The 20,883-nt window shown below is 32.7% G+C and overlaps 1 protein-coding gene across 1 annotated transcript; it reads left to right on the forward strand.

Moving 5' to 3' along the window:
* Window positions 1–12,234: 12,234 nt before the first annotated feature.
* Window positions 12,235–15,617, forward strand: LOC109340797 (protein SRG1-like). The gene is made up of 4 exons (XM_019578540.1): window positions 12,235–12,574; window positions 13,637–13,884; window positions 14,459–14,783; window positions 15,279–15,617. The coding sequence occupies exons 1-4, from the start codon at window positions 12,272–12,274 to the stop codon at window positions 15,516–15,518; spliced, it is 1,116 nt and encodes a 371-aa protein (XP_019434085.1). The 5' UTR covers window positions 12,235–12,271; the 3' UTR covers window positions 15,519–15,617.
* The last annotated feature ends 5,266 nt before the right edge of the window (window positions 15,618–20,883 follow it).

A 20,883-nucleotide genomic window follows, 5' to 3' on the forward strand; every position in this document is an offset into this window, starting at 1 on the left:
CTCGCATGCACACCTTCTAGTAGGCGTACCCTTTGCCACTGAAAATCGGCGGGCGGTTGATGATTGCACCATCATCACCGAAAGGGTTAGTAGAACCCATAGTGATTAATCCCTTGGATCAACGAATTTAGCGGCCAAGCTAGCACCTTTGTACTAGCTCTAATACCACTTATTGGATACTAGTGAGGTAAGACTCCACCTAGAGGGAGGTGAATAGGTGTAGCGGATCACTAATCCCGCTTTTCCGATATTTGCGCAAAATACAAAGTTGCTACAGTTAACTGATTATCAACAGGGTTAATCGATTAAGGACAGTTCAATTAATCGATTACAATCAACATGTTAATCGATTATAATGGTTGTTATTCATTTGAAAAGCAGTTTTCTTGCTTTACAAAACAATGATAAATCTAGATCTTTACTAACTCAATATTGATTTTTGATTATCAACAGATTAACAACAATTAACACTTAATGACACAATGCAATTTCAACATAGAAAGCAGTAAAGACCGAATCTTAAAGAGACAAGGAAATAGAAGATTGTGCTCGAGGATTTTATCCTCGTTCATTTACGGGTCCACTTACAAACTACATCCAGGCCTCCCTGTTGATCTGGGAGATTTTTCTTCACTGTTAGAAATGTAATTTAGTTACAAACATACTTCCAATATCCATAGACATAAACTTCCTTCTTGAAACCGATGAGCCACCAAGCTCGGTTTGACCTCTATCTACGCCTACTTGGATACCACAATGTTCGCTCGAATCAAGACCCCTTGTCGTGTGAAGATCCCTAATTCTCAACTTGTGGTGATACCACACACAACGAGTATTATCCTCAACTTTACTGAATTTTGCCAAGTTACTTTGCGCACAAGATTGTGCGGATAACAACAATTAAGTTGGCTCTTCTACAACACTTGACAAAATGATCTCACAAACAGTCCTAAGAACTAAGTGTAGAAATCATGCAAGGTATTTCAAATGAATGAAATGTATAAGCACAATGAAAAGAACTCTCTTTCTTTTCTCTCTTTTCACTCAAAACGATTTGCAAGAAAAACTTCAAAGAATCAAAACATTAGCTTTGAAAAGTTTAGCACCATGAATCTTTTTTTTTTCTTTTCTCTCAGTAATTTTTCGATCTCACAATGGTCCTTAATTATTTCTCTATCAAAGTATCAAAAGCATTGCTTTAAAACTGATTTTGATTTTTTTCCAAAATAATAGAATTAGCTCATAACTAACACAACATATATTAATTGATTAAATTGTCATGTTAATCGATTAACGGGTTTTTGAAAACAGATTTTTCAGTTATGGCTTAATAGATTAAAAGATTACTTAATCGATTAATAAACAGAAATCCTGGGAGGTTAGCTACTATAACACCATTTAATCGATTATGACTTTCCTTAATCGATTAAGGATTTCATCAGGACTTAATCGATTATAAACTGGGTGAATCAATCAAAATCGTTAAAAATGGGTTTTCAATTTTAAATGGTAAACACCCTATAAGATGAATGATCATGCAATAATGATTTTAGAAATGATTAAACCTTTATGCATAAAATCATGTATGCTAAATGCAAATGCATGAGTGTTAATTATCATATATTTATATGTTGATGTTATGCCTCATTTTATGTGATTTTTATTATAGGCTCTTTGTGAGACACTTCCATCTTGGGTTTACCTACCCTAAGACTCAATACTAGGCAATCATCTTAGGACTCTAGAATGTAAAAAGCAATCCGAGATTCTATGACAATGACCTTGAGTTCTTGGTATGTTGTTTGTTGAGATGTCCAAGTCTTCAAGCTTCCATGTAAGATATTGTCTTCATTAAAACTTCACAGGCCGATTATAATTGCATCTTTTGACTATTTTCCATTTCAACAACAAGTTGACATAAGTTATTTTTAGAACAATCACATGAGTTGCAAGGATGTATGGAGTTTTACACTTGTGAAATGACTCTCTAGCCTTCCATTTCTCCTCCTTCCCCTTGAAAATCCAACTCTCAAACAAACCCTTAAGGATTAAAGTAGCTTCCCTTTTTGGATTTTTGAGGATTCACTTTCTTCTTTTCTTTAGGAAGTTCCGCCACTAATCCTTACTCATTCCAATCCCTTTTATGTTTTTCTTTTGAAAAAGTTGATGAGGGGTACCTTCACATTACCTAAAAATTTTATAACAACAATCATGGTTTCTTAACTAATGGGTTTTCACTCCACTAGTTCAACTTTTGCTTTATTGTAGGATTTTTAATTTTTAAAAGGTACAAAATAGAAAATAAATATAAGGTTTATAAAACAGAAAAATAATTTATACAAAAGTGAAAGAAAATTGTATTTACAATTACTATTGATAAAAGTTATAAGTATAAATTTTAATTATCTAGCAATTCCCTGGAAACGGTGCCAATTTGTAGAATAGAGATTTATTGGTTGCAAGTTTGAGTGATTGAGTGATGAATTTATTTATTTACTCACTTTCAGGTTGAATTAACCGTACCATTAATGGTTGGTCACTTTTTATTCAATTAACCATACCATTTTTTATGAAAAAATTGTATTAAAGTTAATTGTACCATTTCTTGTGAAAGATTAGTATAAATAATAAAAAGAATAAATCAATAAATAAATTATTAGAATGTGCAAAAAAATAAATGATAGAGAGTGAATAAAGAAAAATGACAGAGTTAGTAGTTAGTTGTGGAATTTAAATGACTGAATGTAAAAGTTAGATGTTAGATTATTTATTCATCACTCTTTATCAAAAAGTAACAATCAATTGATGGAATTTAACTTTTGCATTTTGTTCCTTTTCACAAAGTTACAAACCATGAATTGGTTTGAACTTATGTTTTAGGAATTCTTTTTAAACAAATAAAATATATAAGTTAACACTTTAATGTATTTTACACTTGCATCTCTTTCAAGATTCAATTGTAGTATAGTATAAGATTATGTCGAACCACGAAGAATTTCTTAACATAAATGTAATCATACTTTGTATCTTTTATCAAAAGTAGAAAGTAACAAATAAAGTTGTTTTTGTGATTTTATAAAATGATAAAAATGAAAAGTAAAGAAAGTACATATTTATAACTTCAAGAGGAGAATATGGTTAGCATGATGAAATAATTTCTTGAACAATATCAACACGCGAATTTATACAATTTATATGTTATATATTGGTTAAACCACACACCATGTCTTAACTTTCCCCAATGTGTCAGCCTGGAAAAGATGATTTTCAAACCTTGTATAAAACACTAAACAATAGTTAACTATCACTCGTCGGAGCAAGTTGTCACACCCTTATTATGTGATTTTGACTCATAATGTTTCAAACTAAGAATGAACACATCTTTTCAAAACTTCATTTAGCACTTCATTTATAAAAAATGTTATCAATCAAAGAGATGCATTTTCACACAGTGTTCACGAATAGAACCAATTGGGGTAAGTGTTTGTTGAAAAGCGGATTCAACACTGGGAATCCCCCCTCAACAACAAAGCGTGTCACTTGTAGAAAGGGTTTTCCTAGTGTGCAAGTTATTTTATTTAATTAGAGTGATGAGTGATGAACAACTTATTTATTTGGTGAGTTTATTTATGTAATCCCTTTTCGGGTTCCTTTTAACCATACCATAAAGGTCGATCTCATTTTATTAAGTTAACCAAACCATTTCTTATGAAAGGTTAGTATCAAAGAATAAAATGAACAATTGTAACACTTCTTTCGAAGGGTTGGTATAAAGAATAAAACAATGAATAAATGTTAGTGGCAGAAATGTAAATGACAGAAAGTAAATGTTAGTTGCGGAAAAGAAAATGACATAAAGTAAATGTTAGTTGCGAGAAGTAAATGACAGAAAGTAAATGTTAGTTGCGGAAAGTAAATGACAGAAAGTAAATGTTAGCGGTTAGATATTATTTATCACTCTTTATTTGTCAAGTAGCAATCCATTGATTGGATTGCACTCTTTTGCATATTATTCCTATGTACAAAGTTACAAACCATGAATTGGTTTGAACTTATGTTTTGAGGAATCTTTTAATCAACAAATAAAATTTATAAGTCAACACTTTACTATGTTACACTTGTATCTCTTTTCAAGATTCAATTGTAGTATAGTATAGGGTTATGTCGAACCAAAGTGAATTGTATTACAAGAGAATCATATAGGCATATTATAGCAAAAATAATGATTAACATCTTTTTGATGATTTTTTGCTATGTTTGCATATAACTAAGAAAAACATAAACTAATATTCACCTTGAGGAGAAGATTGGTTTGAAATATGGAATTATTTCTAGACTCAAATGATTTTTGAAAACATTAACAAGTAATGAGTTATAATTTTTTATTAATTCCATACATCATTTCTAAATCCCCCATTTAGTGTCCTAGTATGATAAGATGATTTTCAAACCTTGCATAATACACTAAAGAATAGTTAACTATCACTCGTCGGAGCAGGTTATCACACCCTACTTCAGGCTCGTTAACCTTGTCTAGCCTTGAATACAAGTTTTTAAAATAGATGCTTTGAATTGGCAAGTGAACGAAGACTTATTAGTTCACTTGTCAATACTTTAAGAAGAAGCATTTTTGTATCTTTAAATCAAGCTTTAGGTGATCATGCTAAAACCGCATTAAGAACTTCTTAAAGAATCAAAACTTAACCAAAAATAATAACTTGAATGTATTGAAATCAAAATATTATACAAATGAAGAAAATAAATAACACTACACCATAATTCAAATCAATGTGTAGGAGCATGAGCCATCTACCCAAGGATGAGATGCTTTTGGTCCCAACTGAGATTACGAAATTATTTTTTTGTATCACATTTACCATCTCCTTTCTCCTCTTGAATTCTAAAAAACAATTACAAAACTTTACCTAAAAACAAGCCTAGAGCCGTAACCAGAAAATGTCTAAAGAGAAGAAGTGAAGAATGGAGTCTTGAAAGTGTTTAGAATTATGGAAGAAGAATGTGTTTCAATGATGTTGAAGAGGGCCTCTATTTATAGGCAACCCGTTACCGCCTGACCCTCTCTTTGTCCATGTTGGGCGCACCAAATCCTTCAGCATGGGTTTGATCCATGACCAATCTGCTTTGTGTTGACTCACTTTCAGTTTAAACCCCAAATCTCTACATTTTGTCTTCTACCTTTAAATCTTCATCTAGTTTCCATCCGAAATCAAAGTTAGAGCATACCATACTATTTCCCACTCTTCTTCTCCTCTCCTAACCTCCAATTTCATTTCAAATCACACACATCACGGTTTCCCCATATTAGAAACCCTAATTCCTTTCCCAAATCAATTCGGTTAATCGATTATTACCTCAAGAAATTGGAAAAATGAGTGAAGGCAGAGGAAAACAAATTAAAAGTACTATGAAATGTACTCGGAACTTTGAGGATGGCGGATCTTCATCCATACAGGGTGGCAGAAGCACCTTACGTATTGACCCCTATTACTCTCATGCCCTTCAAACTACAAGGTTAGCTAAATTCATTGGACGGAAGCCAACCAACATATGATACGCATATATGGCTTGGATGGTAGAGCGGGAATTTGAGTTTCCCCACAATTTGGAGATGCAAGGTGTCAACACCTTTTTAGAGCTGAAAGGCAATGTCTGTCCATCCTTGGTTAGGGAATTCTATGGGAATTTTCATTATAAGGATATGAATTATGTTAGAGTGATTAAGGGAAAAAAAATTAAATTGTCTGAGGAATTGTTTTTGGATGTTGGAGGATTATTGAGTGATTGATCTCCATTAGGGGATTGTGATAATGAATTATGGAACTCATATGATACAATGGAAATGTATAAGTCATGTCTAAGGGGTCCTCACTTCTTCAAAGAAGGGTAATTGAAAAAGTTGGATCGTTAATTATAGAGAATCGTCTTCTTTAGTGCCTTATAGCATACATCCTAGTTCAACATAATACTAACCATGCGCAACCTACTGTTAATGATTTGAAATTGATAGTTGCAATTAGGGAAGGTATCATGGTAAATTAACCTTTGGAGATTCTGCAAGTTATGTCTGCAATCGCTGCTTCATCCTCTCGATTGTTAGCATATGGAATTTTTATCTCTCGCATAATTGACCATCTAGGTATTGAAACTGTTGGCGAGGAGATAATTGATGTGAACTCTAGAGATCACTTAGTTTGTGACAACCTGATCCATAACATGGGCATCTACAAATATGTCAATGGTTGGATGTATCAGGATGATCATAACACCATCGTGGACTTGGAGCTGTCTGATGAGGAAGAAGATGCAGATCACACTGAGCAGAACACTAGACAAGACAATGTTGAGGTTCCCACACCTGTAGGACCTACATTTTGTTTAGCTAACTTGGATGCATTGGAGCAACGAATAAATGAGTGCCTGCAAGGAATGAAAGGCAGGCTCATGGTCGAGCTTCACAGACAGGAACTAGACAACAAGACTCAATTTGAGGTAATGAAGATTATGTTCTCTGCTTTTCCCATATTCTCGGAACCACCACCACCGCCTTCTGATGCTTAGACTAGCTTAGGGCTTCTTAGAGTGTCCTAGTTAGTTTATGTTAGGTGTGTGTGTTGTTGTTGTGATATGTTATATTTTGTTATGACTCATTATCATTCGATTTTTAACCTATGACTTATATGTTGTTGTTTGTTGTGTAGTTTGCTAAACGTTGTTATTATCGTATTTTGCTATCTGTAGAACAATTTTATGTGCTACAGTGTGATTTTTTTTATTATGCTTTTTTTATTCTACAATTTATCTGCTAATATGCATGTAGATAATATAAACAATGAGTTTCAACAAATGGAATACACAAAAACTGTCAATTTAGCTGATTATTAATCTGCTTAATTGATAAATTGCACAAATAATTGATTAAATGCAGTTCAAGTCTTCAAAAACTGACAATTTGTAAATTCATTAATCGATTAAAAGACTGCATAGTCGATTAATTCGATACTATATTTCTCTTTCCATACTTTTGGCTATTCTTTTCATGGTTTGAACATTACTTTTTTATCATGCCAAAATGGGAGAAAGTTTGTGTTGTTTGAGTTTTACAGATTGTACACTAAGCTTCTATAGAGCTTCCTAATAAGCAAACCTCATGCATAGATTGAGGGGGAGAGTTCATTAAGGAGGAGGAGCGCATAAATTATATAATTAACATTTTCAAAACAAGCTTCCTGTCGTCTAGCCATTCAAAATGTGTAGAAACATCAATGAAGATTCAAAGCGTCAACATCACGGAAGACTTAGGTTAAGTTTTTTATTTCTTTACAGTCTTAAGATGTTTTCTTTGAAGGAGCCTAGGCTAGGTGAATTAGAACGGGTATCTCACAAAAGTAAAACTGAATAACTTAAAATAAGAGACTTGCATTCATACAAACATGATCATGCATCTACATATTAATTTTAATGCATCAAAGTCGTATATCTTTTGAAAATCATATATCATGCATTCATATATTATATACAAGGTTTATCACACGTTAAAGAAACTATTTTTCAACACAGTTAATCGATTATATCATGTATTAATCAATTAAATGCTAATGTGAACCTATTAATCGATTAAGTATGAGTTTAATCGATTTACAGAATTATGGTAGCTAAAGATTTTAATTTTATGGCATCATCAATCGATTAACTCAATATTTAATCGAATAAACAATGTAGAAACCAGTCTCATATAAAAACTAATTTTTTCTCATTTGCTCGTAATCAATCAAGTCTTGAGAAAATTTTAGAGATTAATTTTCATATTCATTTAGAGTGAAATTAGTGTTGTGTGAAATTTTTTTTACCTTTCTTTATACATGAAATAAAGGTAGGGTAATTTCAATTGGGAATTATCATCTTGTGCATTGATTATCAAAACCAATTCCCAAAAACCTAGATAAATCATACAATTTTATATTCAGTCTTTTGTGAGATTTCCAGACAGTTTTTAGTGTTGTTTTTGGATTGTCAGATTAGCACAATTAAGGTGAAATAACAACTTGTAAATTTGTGACGTTTTTCTTGAGTTCTCTTGGTGCATTAGTGTTACCGTGTAATAGAGAATTGAGTTGTAAATCATAGTCGAGGTTAGGTTTTCTATTCACTGATACAATGGTCTTGGAAGTGAGTTAGCATTGGTTGGGGCCAGAATCATAGGTGGTGAGGATTATCCATAGAGGGTTGAGGGTCAAACCAATTAGAGATCTCCACATACTGAGAAAGAAGTCTTGTAATGATTGGAAGTTTGTTTTGTAAAATATTTGACTTTCATTAGTGAAGAAAAATATCTCAAGGTCAGAAGAGGAGGCTTAGATGAGGTTTGCAAGTGGACCTTCAAATGAACCACGATAAAATCGGTGTCTCGAGTTTTCTATCTCTTATCTTTTAATTTTTGTCAATTTACAATTTGTATAGCTAGAATTAATTTTCTTGTTTAGTTTACTGATTGCTTCGAGTTTGTGATATTAATTAGGCGTAATTTCGTTCAGTCTTGCATCTGAATTGATTGAAATTTCGAATAACTTTATGTTCAAGAAATCCTATTTTTCAAGAAAGAAAACAAAACAAAAAATCATTTAAACCTGTGCATAATTGATCAAACTGTGTTGAAATAATTGATTAAGGATCTGTATATCCAATTAAACTTGTACTTTCTAGATATCTCATTGAATCGAAAAAGTGGCTATAGTATATTGCTACACCTATTCACCCCCCTACAAAAGTGAGTATAGATGTTGATGATGGAAGGCTGGAAGGGGGAGTATAAGACGATGAAATCAACTTTATCGTCTTTTAAGCCATGTAATTCCTTAATGACGTTGACTGATACTTTTCTACTGATACTCCTAAAGAAATCTATTCTAATATTCAAGAGTTAACTCATTCCAATGATTCAAAATAAGTTTGCATTGATTCTCATGCAATAGCCACTAGAAGATAAGAAAAGATCAATTGTTAGTTGAAAGAATTAGATTCATGCAACAAGGTATATCCAAAAAGACCATCAATTGAAGAAATATATGAGAAGGTAGATGGCACAAAAGTTGTGCCAATGATAGAACTGAAGCTCCTACCATCACATTTGAAATATGTCTTTTTATATGGTGAAGCAGGGAAACCAATGATCATAAGTAATGCCTTGTCTGAACAAGAGGATAAAAAGGTAATTAAGGTGTTGAGAATCAACCTATCGACACAATTAGAATAAAGATGTTTGATGGAAACGTAAGGACATTGACAAATGTAAGGCATGTTCAAGAATTGAAGAAATACATGAATTCCTTGGGAACACTAGATTTTAAAGGTTATAGTTACAAAGGTGGAGGTGGAACTATAAGAATCTCTAAAGGCGATAATATTGTAATGAAAGGAAAGAAATATAATTTTCTCTGCATGTTACAAAGAAACACAGTCACAAATGTTGTTGTTGTCTCATCTATAGTTGATTTTGATGTCACGAAACTATGGCATCAAAGAATGGGTCATGTCAGTGAAAGAGGTCTAGCAGAGTTGGTCAAATAATGGTTACTATGTGGTCAAAAAGTCGAGAAGGTAGACTTCTGTGAACATTGCGTTTTCATAAAGCAGTGCTAGATAAAATTCAATATTGGAGTTCATCGAACAAAATGCATGTCGGATCATGTACACTCTAATGTGTGGGGTCCTTCCTACGTACCTTCTCATGGTAGAAGTATATACATGTTAACATTTGTTGATGATTATTCAAGGAAAGTTTGGATCTTCATTTTGCAATACAAAAGTGAAGCATTTGTCAAGTTCAAATAGTAGTAAACCTTGATCGAAAAGCAAACTGAAGGAAGATCAAGCGACTGAGAACTGAAAATGGTCTAGAGTTCTACAACGAGGAATTCATATATTTTGGCAAGGATCAAAATATTGTCAGACATTATATCGTGATGCATTTGTGCTTGAAAATGGTTATTGTAGAAGTGAGTATGATAGTTGCGTCTACTACAAGAAGCTTGAAAATAAGTCATTTATTTATTTGATGTTATATGTTGATGACATATTGATCAAATGCAAGAACATGTCAGAAATAAAAAACTTGAATTCTCAATTGATCTTAGGGTTTGAAATGAAGGACTTAGGAGGTGGAAGGAAAATTTTGGGAATAGAGATTCAGAGGGATAGAAAAGAAGGGACGTTCTATCTGTCACAAAAGAAGTACATTGAGAAAGTGTTGAAACACTTTGACATGCAAAATGTTAAATCAATCACTACTTCATTGGCGACTCATTTCAAACTTTCATCAATCTTGTATCCACAAATTGAGAACGAAAAGGATGAGATATCAAGTGTAACTTATGCTAGTGCAGTTGGCAGTTTCATGTATGTCGTAGTATGCACTATACCAAATATTGCACATGCAATAAGTGTACTAAGCATATATATGACAAGTCCTAGTAAAGTTCACTGGAAAGTTGTAAAGTAGATTATGCGCTACCAATGGGGTACCACAAATATAGGATTATTGTATGGAAAAGTCAAAGATGCTGGAGACAAGATTATCGAATATGTTGACTCGGATTATGCTAGAGATCTAGATAAGCAAAGATCACTCACATGATATATCTTTATATTATACGATTGTACTATTAGTTGGAAAGCAACACTAAAATCAATTGTTGCTTTGTCTACAACTGAAGCAGAATACATCACATTAATAGAAGTTGTAAAGGAAGCCATTTGGGAGAGAGGTCTAATTGAAGAGTTGAAATACAACTGGAAGAAACAATCATATGTGATAGTCAAAGTGCTATACATCTCACAAAGAATCTAACCTATCATAAAAGATCTAAGCATATTGATGTTCGACTACATCTTATCAGAGATATCATGGAGAGATGAATTGTTAGAGTGAAGAAAATACACACTGCATATAATTCGACAAACATGATGACGAAGTCACTTCCAACAACCATGTTTAGACATTGTTTGAACTTGATTGGTGTTCAGAATCGCTAGTGAATATGAAGAAGAGTAATATGAGAATAACTTTGATAGTCTTTTAACCAAGATGGAGATTTATTAAATATTGGTTAAAAGAAAAAAGAAGGATGTGACCTTCTTGTAGCCAAGCAAAAGAAATGGTTAAATGTTACTTTGAAGAAATAGAGAATGATGTGACATTCTTGTAGCTAAGCAAAATTAGTGGCTATGATGAGCGAACATAAATGTTTTTTATTGGCAACATAAACTTCAAGAGTTTTGACTATAAATAGAAATGTTCCAAGTCATTATAAGATACACGAATAGTGTAAGCTTACTGTATATTTTTTCTTCTTATTCTCTTGCTCTAATATTGAGAGGAATATTTGAGTGTTCGAAAGATGCTTGATTAAGAGTGATGTTGGATGTACTTGAGTTTTGAGAAGTGACTAAAATATTGAATGAACTTATAATTCTCTTTTATCACAGTGAAATCATTTTTATTGCTCTTCCGCCTTGAATATAAACAAATTGTTAAACCACGTTAATTTATCGGTGTCATTGTTTTTTTCATATTTTTTCTATGCGGTTTATGTTGCAATATCATGTTTGTATAATATATTAATTATGATATAGTGCCACTTATAAATAAAAATATAAAATCATAATAATATGTAATTTTAATTTAATTTAAATACAACTTCGTAGGCACTTTGCTGATGTACGACTAATTATAAAACTGATTCATAGTTTTTTTGTCCTACCATGATAACCTATGTTAGTTTTCATTTTTATTTTTAGTTATGTGTTTAGCATTTCGCAGGAATAACATCTTAAAAAAAAGTATTCGACAAACCCCACTAATTTATTTTATTCACGTTTAAATCCGTCAAATTGGTTGTTGATGGGTTATGCTCAAGCTGTCTGTCAAACACAACTGTGATATTTATTTGATAAAAATGTCAATTATGATTTAATCTTATGCTAACATGAAATAAGTTATATCTAGTTTCTAAAGTTATGATATATATATATATATTTTAAGGAATATAATTAAATATAGTACATGTTATAATTTTAGTAGTTAAATAATATAACTTATTTCTTGAGAAAAGAATATATTTTATTCTTATAAAATAAATAATAGGTAAAATCTTAGTTTAATTAAAAGACGGTCTTAATCGGTGTCTATATCATATGTTAAAAAAAATACATTTTTGTTGTTTAGTTTCAACAAGTCAAACAATGGGTATTATATATGATGGTGGTGACTTCACATCTCTCTTCACCAAAGCAGATTTTAGCAATGGATTCAATAACTAAGAACCTAGAATCATCCCTCCAAGTTCCAAGTGTTCAAGAACTTGCACTTCAACGGTTAGATAAAGTGCCACCAAGGTATATAAGATATAGTGATAGTGATGATATCATCTCCACCGTTTCTTCTGATCCATCTCTTCGAGTTCCCTTGATCGATATGGCCATGTTGGTCAATGCTGCTACACAAGACGAGGAGCTTCAAAAGCTTCACCTTGCATGCAAGGACTGGGGCGTCTTTCAGGTATTAATTATTACGATTGTTTTTGTATAAGTATAACCAAAAATATACTCTGACGTTCTCACCAGTAGTAAGAAACTAACACTTTCCAGGGTGTTTGGCAGTCCTTCCAAGGACTGTCTCTCAAGAATCGATTTTTTTATTTTTTGTTTTTTGTGTATCTGAGGATTCAGCGAGACGTAACCAATGTCTTGTTGGTTTAATTATTACATTACAATTTACAACAAAAGTAGTTATAACTATTTCTTACTTTTATTAGTTGAGGTTGTGATTTGTTTCAGTTACATGTGTTTAGGCACTTTTGCCATTGATCAATAAATGTGTTTTATATATAGGAAAATTTGGAAGTTTCTAAATTTGTTGATGAGATGGTTATAATGTGAAAATCGATGGCTGGCTGTATAAATCTAACGTACATATCCATAAGTGAAATATTTATAATTCTAATTGATCTTTCAATTTCAAACCATTTCTCTTTATTTTTTGGTTGCTTTTGAAATAATCTTGGAAATAACATTAATTCATAGACTTGTATATTCTATAAATAAAAAGTGAAAACATTAGCCAAAGTTGTGTCAATTTGTCCCTTCGGTTATTATCATTAATTCATTGACTTGAACTGTTTCTTGCTTTCAGTTAGTTCAGGTTGTGATTAGTTAAACTTCTGTGTTTTATGCACTTGTGTTATCGGTGTTGTGAATTGTGTTATTTCTATTTAGAAATTGCTGTTTTCTCAATTTGTTGTTGAAGTGATTGCAATGCCCAAAGTCAATGCTAGCTTTATAAATCTAACATACATATCCATAACTGAATTATTCCTAAGTAATCTTTCAATTTTAGTGCATTAATTTCTCTTTCATTTTTGTTGCTTTTGAATTAATTCTGAAATTATCATTAATTCAATGACATGCATTCTCAAAGAGAGTGAAAAACCTTAGCCAAAGTTGTGTCTGTTTGTTTCTTTGGTTAATGTAAATGGAACACAATTAAAGGCATATTCATGAAAAATTAGGAAGAAACCATCAAGATTTTTTGGCAATCCTTTAACCCTTTTTCTTTCTTCAGGTGTTAAATCATGGAGTTTCAGATACATCCCTTAAGAACATGCAGAATCAAGTCCAAGGATTTTTCGATCTGCCTTTTGAAAAGAAAAAACAATGGGCACAGAGGCCGGGAAATCTTGAAGGCTATGGCCAAGCATTTGTAACCTCAGAGGAGCAAAAGCTGGATTGGAATGATATGATCTTCCTCAAATCTTTCCCCATTCAGAACAGGAAATTGGATTTGTGGCCAAAAAATCCTCCTCGGTTCAGGTATATGAATACTAAATGGCTGAACCAAACAGCATAACGATGCTAACGGCTGTTGAAATATGGATAAATCAAATTAAACAATGGTTTGAGAGGATTTATAGCATGATATGCTCAGAAGCTCTCTCACTTAGTCTCACTAAGATTTTCTTGTCCCTGTTTGACTATTTGGGACCTTAGCTTTGGACTCAAACCATACTAGTTGTGGCGATACCATTTCTGGTCTGACAAGTATTCACCTGTTTTCTCTCTTATTATTCTTCTCATAGCAAGTTATCGTCTTTATTTTATGCAGGCTAAAATGCAAAGCATAGGTCAATTCTGAAACCCTTATGGTTTAAAACTCCGCAATTCAAATGTATAAACTTATCAAACTGATCTTACAGACAATCCATATTGACAGTTTTGTGAAGTTTAGGGAGTTCACTAGTTGAGTTTTGAACAGAATAAGAGTTTTCAAATTTGACCTACAGCTGATGAGGGTTTCTTGTATTTTAACCTTTTAGACAAGTGATTCCCTTGGAATATCACAACAGTTTCTCATGTTTGTAATTGTTTCCTTGACAATTGATTATAGGGAAACATTAGAGAGATATTCTGAAGATATGAGGGAGGCAACAATTTCAATTGTGAAGTTCATTACTATGGCTTTGGGGCTTCAGGATACACAGATATCAGAAAGTTTCAGAGAAGGACTATATGATATAAGGATGAATTGCTACCCGCCCTGTCCGGAACCTGAAAGAGTTGTCGGGATTGTGCCCCATGCTGACAACTCCGGGATCACTCTCTTGTTTGACTGTGCTGATTTTCCAGGGTTACAGTTCCTCAAAGATGGAAAATGGGTCAACGTCGAACCTATAGACGGGGCCATTGTTGTAAACATCGGCCATATTATCGAGGTTTGTACTTGTGACATATTAGGACACAAAATCTACTTCCAAAAATGATTGATTACATGTTTGATAAAGCAATAGAACAAAACATTATAGTTCTAAACAGTGATTTAAATTGCGGATCACATGATGCGGTGGCAACATTGCGGTTGTAGTGACCACAGCAATCGCATCACAAGTTGTGACACCAAATCACAATGATGTGGCCGTATTGAGCTACAATGCAACCACACCAGGTAATTTAAAAATATTTTTTAATTACAAAATAATTCACAATGCAATAGTCGCAATTCGTATCACAGCGGCTACAATGACTACAATCGTGGTAATCACAATCTTGACTACAATCACAATTTAAAACATTGGCTTTAATGAAGAACTGCTATTGCATACTTTCAGTTGGAAAATGTGATTCACAGAAGAAAGTTTTCTATAAAATCAAAAGCATGAGTGGCTATTACAACAAGAGTGATTGATTGTGCTGTTGTTTCAATCAAACAGGTGATGACGAATGGGATATACAAAGCGCCAGAGCACAGAGCTGTAGTAAATAAATGGAAGGAGAGGTTGTCAATAGTGACATTCTGCTATCCAGGTTCTTCTGCAGATATTCGACCAGCTAAAGAGTTAATTGGTGAAGGAAACCCACCTATATACAAGAACATGACAAGTGGAGAGTATTTTAGCAATTTTTTTAATAGGAAGCTTGATGAATCGTTCATTGATAGCCTAAGGGTCTAATTTAGTATTGTTTCAGATGAGCTTACTTTACTTTAAAAATTGTGTATTGTTGTAACTCTGATGAACACTGAAAACTGAATGAAAATTTCTGAAAATGTTTTCTTATTTTTTTTTAGATATTTCTTTATGTTTGGTGAAATATTAATAATAGGATCTTGAATCTCATGATTTTAACACATAATTTAAAACAATGATACAAAGTCATACTTGAATCCATGTTCTCTGATCTACTCCTTTGATATACCTTTTGAGAGAGTTTTGATGTGATAGTTTTTTTCAACTAAATCTTTAATTCCTTTCGGGACTTTTGTTTTCTCTCTCATTGGAAGATGTGAAAACTATTTTTGAGGATTTGGTGTCTTGGAGACCATAATCATTCCTTATGTGTTAACTTATAGAGTTTTCATTATCCCCTATAGGCTAACCATTTGGGTATCCATTCATAAAGCCCATATCTGTTATCAATTTCATAAGTCTTATAAGTTGTCATTAATTAGATTATTTGTTTTGTAACACAAAATAAATAATTGATATAATTGTACTAAATATATGATGTCTACCTTAATTAGAAATTAGGAATTTCTCATAATCTTCCACTTGGGCTTCATGTTTTCCTGAAACAATTATATCACATATTCTTTAGGTGCGCATTTGTATGCTATTTATATTTAGATTTCTCCTTAATATAATCTGGTCCATTTCATATATCAACTGTGGAATCACCGTGACCTTCATCACATTCAAACGTGACTCGACCACGATGATCACCATATTAATATACTAAATGACATAGATCAAATATGGATGCGTGACAAGGAAATTTCATGCAATGTGATCTCAAACATGTCTGTTTCTAATTGATCATTCTTTATTCTTTAGTGAGATCAATTCAAAGTCTTTAATTACAACACAATAGTTATAATACAAAAGTTTAAAATAGAATAATAAATCATCAACTTTATTATGCATAAAACTAAATATGACGTCCAAAGTAAATCATAAAACATATAGACTCTTACTGAACTAGGATATCCCAAGGAGCAATACTCATATGAGAAATATGCTCATGAAAGACTTTAGGTACCAAACCCTTAGCTAGTGGATCAACTAGCATAAAATCTATCCCTATGTTCTATAGAAATTTGTCTATTTGAACACTTTCTTTAACAATCAGAAACTTGATGTCAATAAATTTTGACTTTGTAGAACTCCTATTATTGTTGGAGTTAAGAACCACGAACTTAGTGTCACAATAAATTCTTGGTGGTCTTTTAATACCATCAACCACACGTAAGCCAATGACAAAATTTCCGCAACTATAAGTCATGGTCCGATGTTTCAAAACAAACCATGAACTCCGCAGCTATGGTTGAAGGAGCTATAAGTGTCTGCTTACAAGACTTCCAAGAGATAGCACCTCCAACCAACATAAATACACATCCAAAGGTAAAGTGTTTGTTGTCTAGACATCCAACAAAATTGGAGTCAGAGTACCTAATGATCTCTAAATTCTCAGACATCCGATAAGTGAGCATGTACTCATGTGTTCTCTTTAAGTAACGCATAACACGTTTAATTACCCTCCAGTGATGCATTACAAGATTGCTCAAATATCTTTTCAAAACTCCCACGACAAACGCTGTGTCGTGACATGTACAAACTTGAGTATACATTAGACTTCCTACTGTAGAGGCATAATGAATCTTTTGCATCTCATATCTTTCAAGGTCATTTTTGGGACACTATTCGAGACTAAACTTGTTTCCCTTAGCTATAGGGATATCCCCTGGTTTACTGTCTTTCATGTCAAATTTATCCAAGACTTTATCTATCTAGCTTTCTTGTGATAACCTTAGGATACCTTGAGAGCGATATCTCAATATTTGAATACCTAATACAAAAGAAGCTTCCCCAAGATCTTTCATTACGAAATTCTTCGTTAAAAATCTCTTGGTCTCATGCAATAGTCTCATATCACTGCTAGCAAGTAGTATATCATTGACATATAATACCAGTAATATAAATTTACTCCCATTGAACCAATGGTACACACAATCATCAACTTTATTTGCCTTAAAATCATACGAGGTAACAACTTGATGAAATTTGTGATTCCATTGACGGGAAGCTTGTTTAAGACCATATATGGATTTCTTTAATTTGCATACCATAGACTTTGAGCTAATTGACACAGTTTTCTAGTTGCGCCATATAGATCGTTTCTTTAATGTCACCATTTAGAAATGTAGTCTTAACATCCATCTGATGTAGCTCTAAATCAAAATGAGCTATTAGTGCCAATATTATTCTAAAAGAATCTTTCGAAGATACTGGAGAGAAGGTTTCTTTATAATCAATATCTTCTTTCTGAGTGAAGCCTTTAGCAACTAGACGAGGTTTATATCTGTCAATATTACCCTTCAAATCCCTCTTGGTTTAAAATATCCATTTGCAACCAATAGGTTTCTCACCTTAAGGTAATTCGACAAGATCCCAAACGTCATTATCATGCATAGACTTCATCTCATTCTTCATAACATCCATCCACTTTTGAGAGTTAGAACTTTTCATGGCTTGACAGAAGTTCAATGGAACATCTTCTGTGAACCTGATGCCATCCTCATGTTCTTGAAGAAATACAATATAATCATGAGGAATTGTATTTCTCCTCTCTCTAGTGCATCTCCTTAATGACACTTCTATTTCTTGAGGTTGTTGAATTTGTTCCATAGATAATTGAGGGAGAACCTCATTGTTGTCTTGCTTTCGAATATTGCCAGAGACAATATTCTGAACATTATCTTCTATTACCGAATTTATTCCTTGAATGGTAATAGGCACAAAACTTGTTCACCATTAGTGATAGGTTCTTCCTCAAAGACAACATTCCTTATGTTCTCTTCCTTTCCAAAATCAACTTGCTCAAGAAATCTTGCATTTCCCATCTCAAAAAAAGATCTTAAATTGGGATCATAAAATTTATAGCCCCGAGAGTGTCCAACATAGCCAACAAAATAGCAGCTAACTGTTCTTGAGTCTAATTTTCTTTCATGTGGCCTCTAAGGTCACGCATCAGCTGGACAACCCCAAATGTGCAAGTGCTTTAAGCTTGATCTTTTATTAATCCAAAGCTCATATGAGATTTTGTTAACTGTTTTACTTGGCATCCTATTAAGGATGTAAACTATGGACTTTAAAGCTTCACCCCAAAGAGACTCTAGTATGGAATAATGACTAACCATACTTGTTATCATATCCTTAAGAGTTCAATTTAATCGCTCAGTAATACCCTTCATGCTAGGTTTGCCTCGTATAGTGTATTGTAGAAAAATTCCACTTTCTCCGAGGAAAAACACAAATAGCCCTTTCATAGCATCCTTATTGTTCTTTCTTTTCTTATTCTGAAGAAAGTAATTAATTACTTTGAATGAAGAAAACGTTTAACTATGGTAATGGATTTCCTTTACAAGATTTTGAAGTTATAAAATCTTGCAATCCAATAACTCTTTGTATAATTTAGTACCATTGCTCAGAAAGTTTGAATAACTTGCATTAACACTTAAGGCAACTTTAGAAAACAGGTTCTGAAAGTTATGAACAAGTTGCACTAGTGTAGACCAAGCATTTCAGAAAAGTATAGATTGTGTAAGTGAGTTATATCTTTGTTGTCTCATTATGAAATGAGTTTCAATGCCTTTAAATAGAATTTCCAATCATCCCGAATACCTCTACGAAAAGGTAGGAATTGTTTGGAATGAAACCATTTTGTTTGGGTTGAAAGTTGTGTAGTTTGAATATGAAAAATGATGTAAAAACTCTCAGTAATCGATTACCCAACTAGTCTCTCCAACTGAGAAATTGATTTTCATAGGCAGTAATCGATTACTCAAAAGGTGTAATCGATTACCCAACTGCTCTGTCCAATTGAGAATTATTTACCGTTTTGTGCAATCGATTACCCACATTGCGTAATTGATTACCCTGATTAAATTTTGTTGGATAACTCGTTTCTCACTCATGTAACCTATTACTTAGTTCTGGTAACCTCTTACTTAGTCACAGTAACCTGTTACTTAGATCTAGTAACCTGTTACACAATTTTTTGAAAATTGTTTTCATTTATACTTGTGTTTATCAATTTTCTTTTAAAATACTTTTGAGCATTACTACTAAGTGTATAGTTTATCTAAATTATTGAAGCTTTGTCTTCAGTGTCCTCATAAGTATTCTTCCTTTTCTTCTTTTATGTGATGTTGGTGTCTTCATCAAAACTGTGCCAAGGTCAGGAGCCAAGTCTTCTTCATAGTTTCCATAGGTACAATCTTCTCTTATCGACCCCACTCTTATAACAATAATGGAAGGTTAGGAAAAATTACTTGTTAACCTTAATAAATTTCAAGATGATTAAATCATGATTAAGAAAATTGTTAAATGATTTGAATTCTAAGATAGCAAATCTGACCATTCATGGAAAAATGTTAGAAACACAAATTGTCCAACAAGCTAGCAACTTTAATAGGCAAATAAAGATGTATCCAGGACAACCAGAGAAAAATTCAAATAATGAACATTGTATGGATATTCGATTAAGGAGTGGGAAGGAACTCAAGGATGTTCCTCGAATTGAGAATGATACACAAGTGGAAGAGAAACATACTGAGACACAACTCCTTGAAGGGGAACAAAATTTTGAAAAGGTGTCTAAGTATGTACTCCACCACCATATGTACCACCAATTCCTTTTCCCTAGAGCTTTACGAAGGAAAAATTAGAAAATAAATATGGGAAATTCTTAGATATCCTTAATAAATTATATATCAATTTTCGCTTCACTGAGGTACTACAAGAAATGCCTACATAGATGAAATTTCTTAAGGATATTATATCTAAAAAGAGAATACTAGAGGATTATGAAACAACTATCTAACTGAGGAGTGCATCACTTTAATTCAAAATAAATTGCCTCTTAAAATAAAAGATCCTGATAGTTTCTTTCTCCCATGCTTAATTGGTAACACTAATTTTAACCGTGCTATATGTGACTTGGGAGCAAGTGTGAGCCTCATGCCCTTATCTGTGTGTAAAAAATTGGACGTGAGTGAACTAAAACCCACTACTATATCATTTCAATTAGTGGATAGGACATTTAAATTCCCTATAGGCATCTTGGATGATGTTCCTATCAAAGTTGAGAAAATTTTACATTCCAACGGATTTTGTAATACTAGAGATGGAAGAAGATGCACAAATTCCAATCATACTAGGTAGACCATAATTGGCTAACTCTGGTGCTATAATTGATGTTAAAATTGGAAAGCTTTCTCTAAGCATAAGGGATTAAAATGTTGAATTTGATATAGCTAAA

The sequence above is a fragment of the Lupinus angustifolius genome, unplaced genomic scaffold (assembly GCF_001865875.1).
Source record: "Lupinus angustifolius cultivar Tanjil unplaced genomic scaffold, LupAngTanjil_v1.0 Scaffold_253, whole genome shotgun sequence".
In the NCBI taxonomy this organism is placed as follows: Eukaryota; Viridiplantae; Streptophyta; class Magnoliopsida; order Fabales; family Fabaceae; genus Lupinus; species Lupinus angustifolius.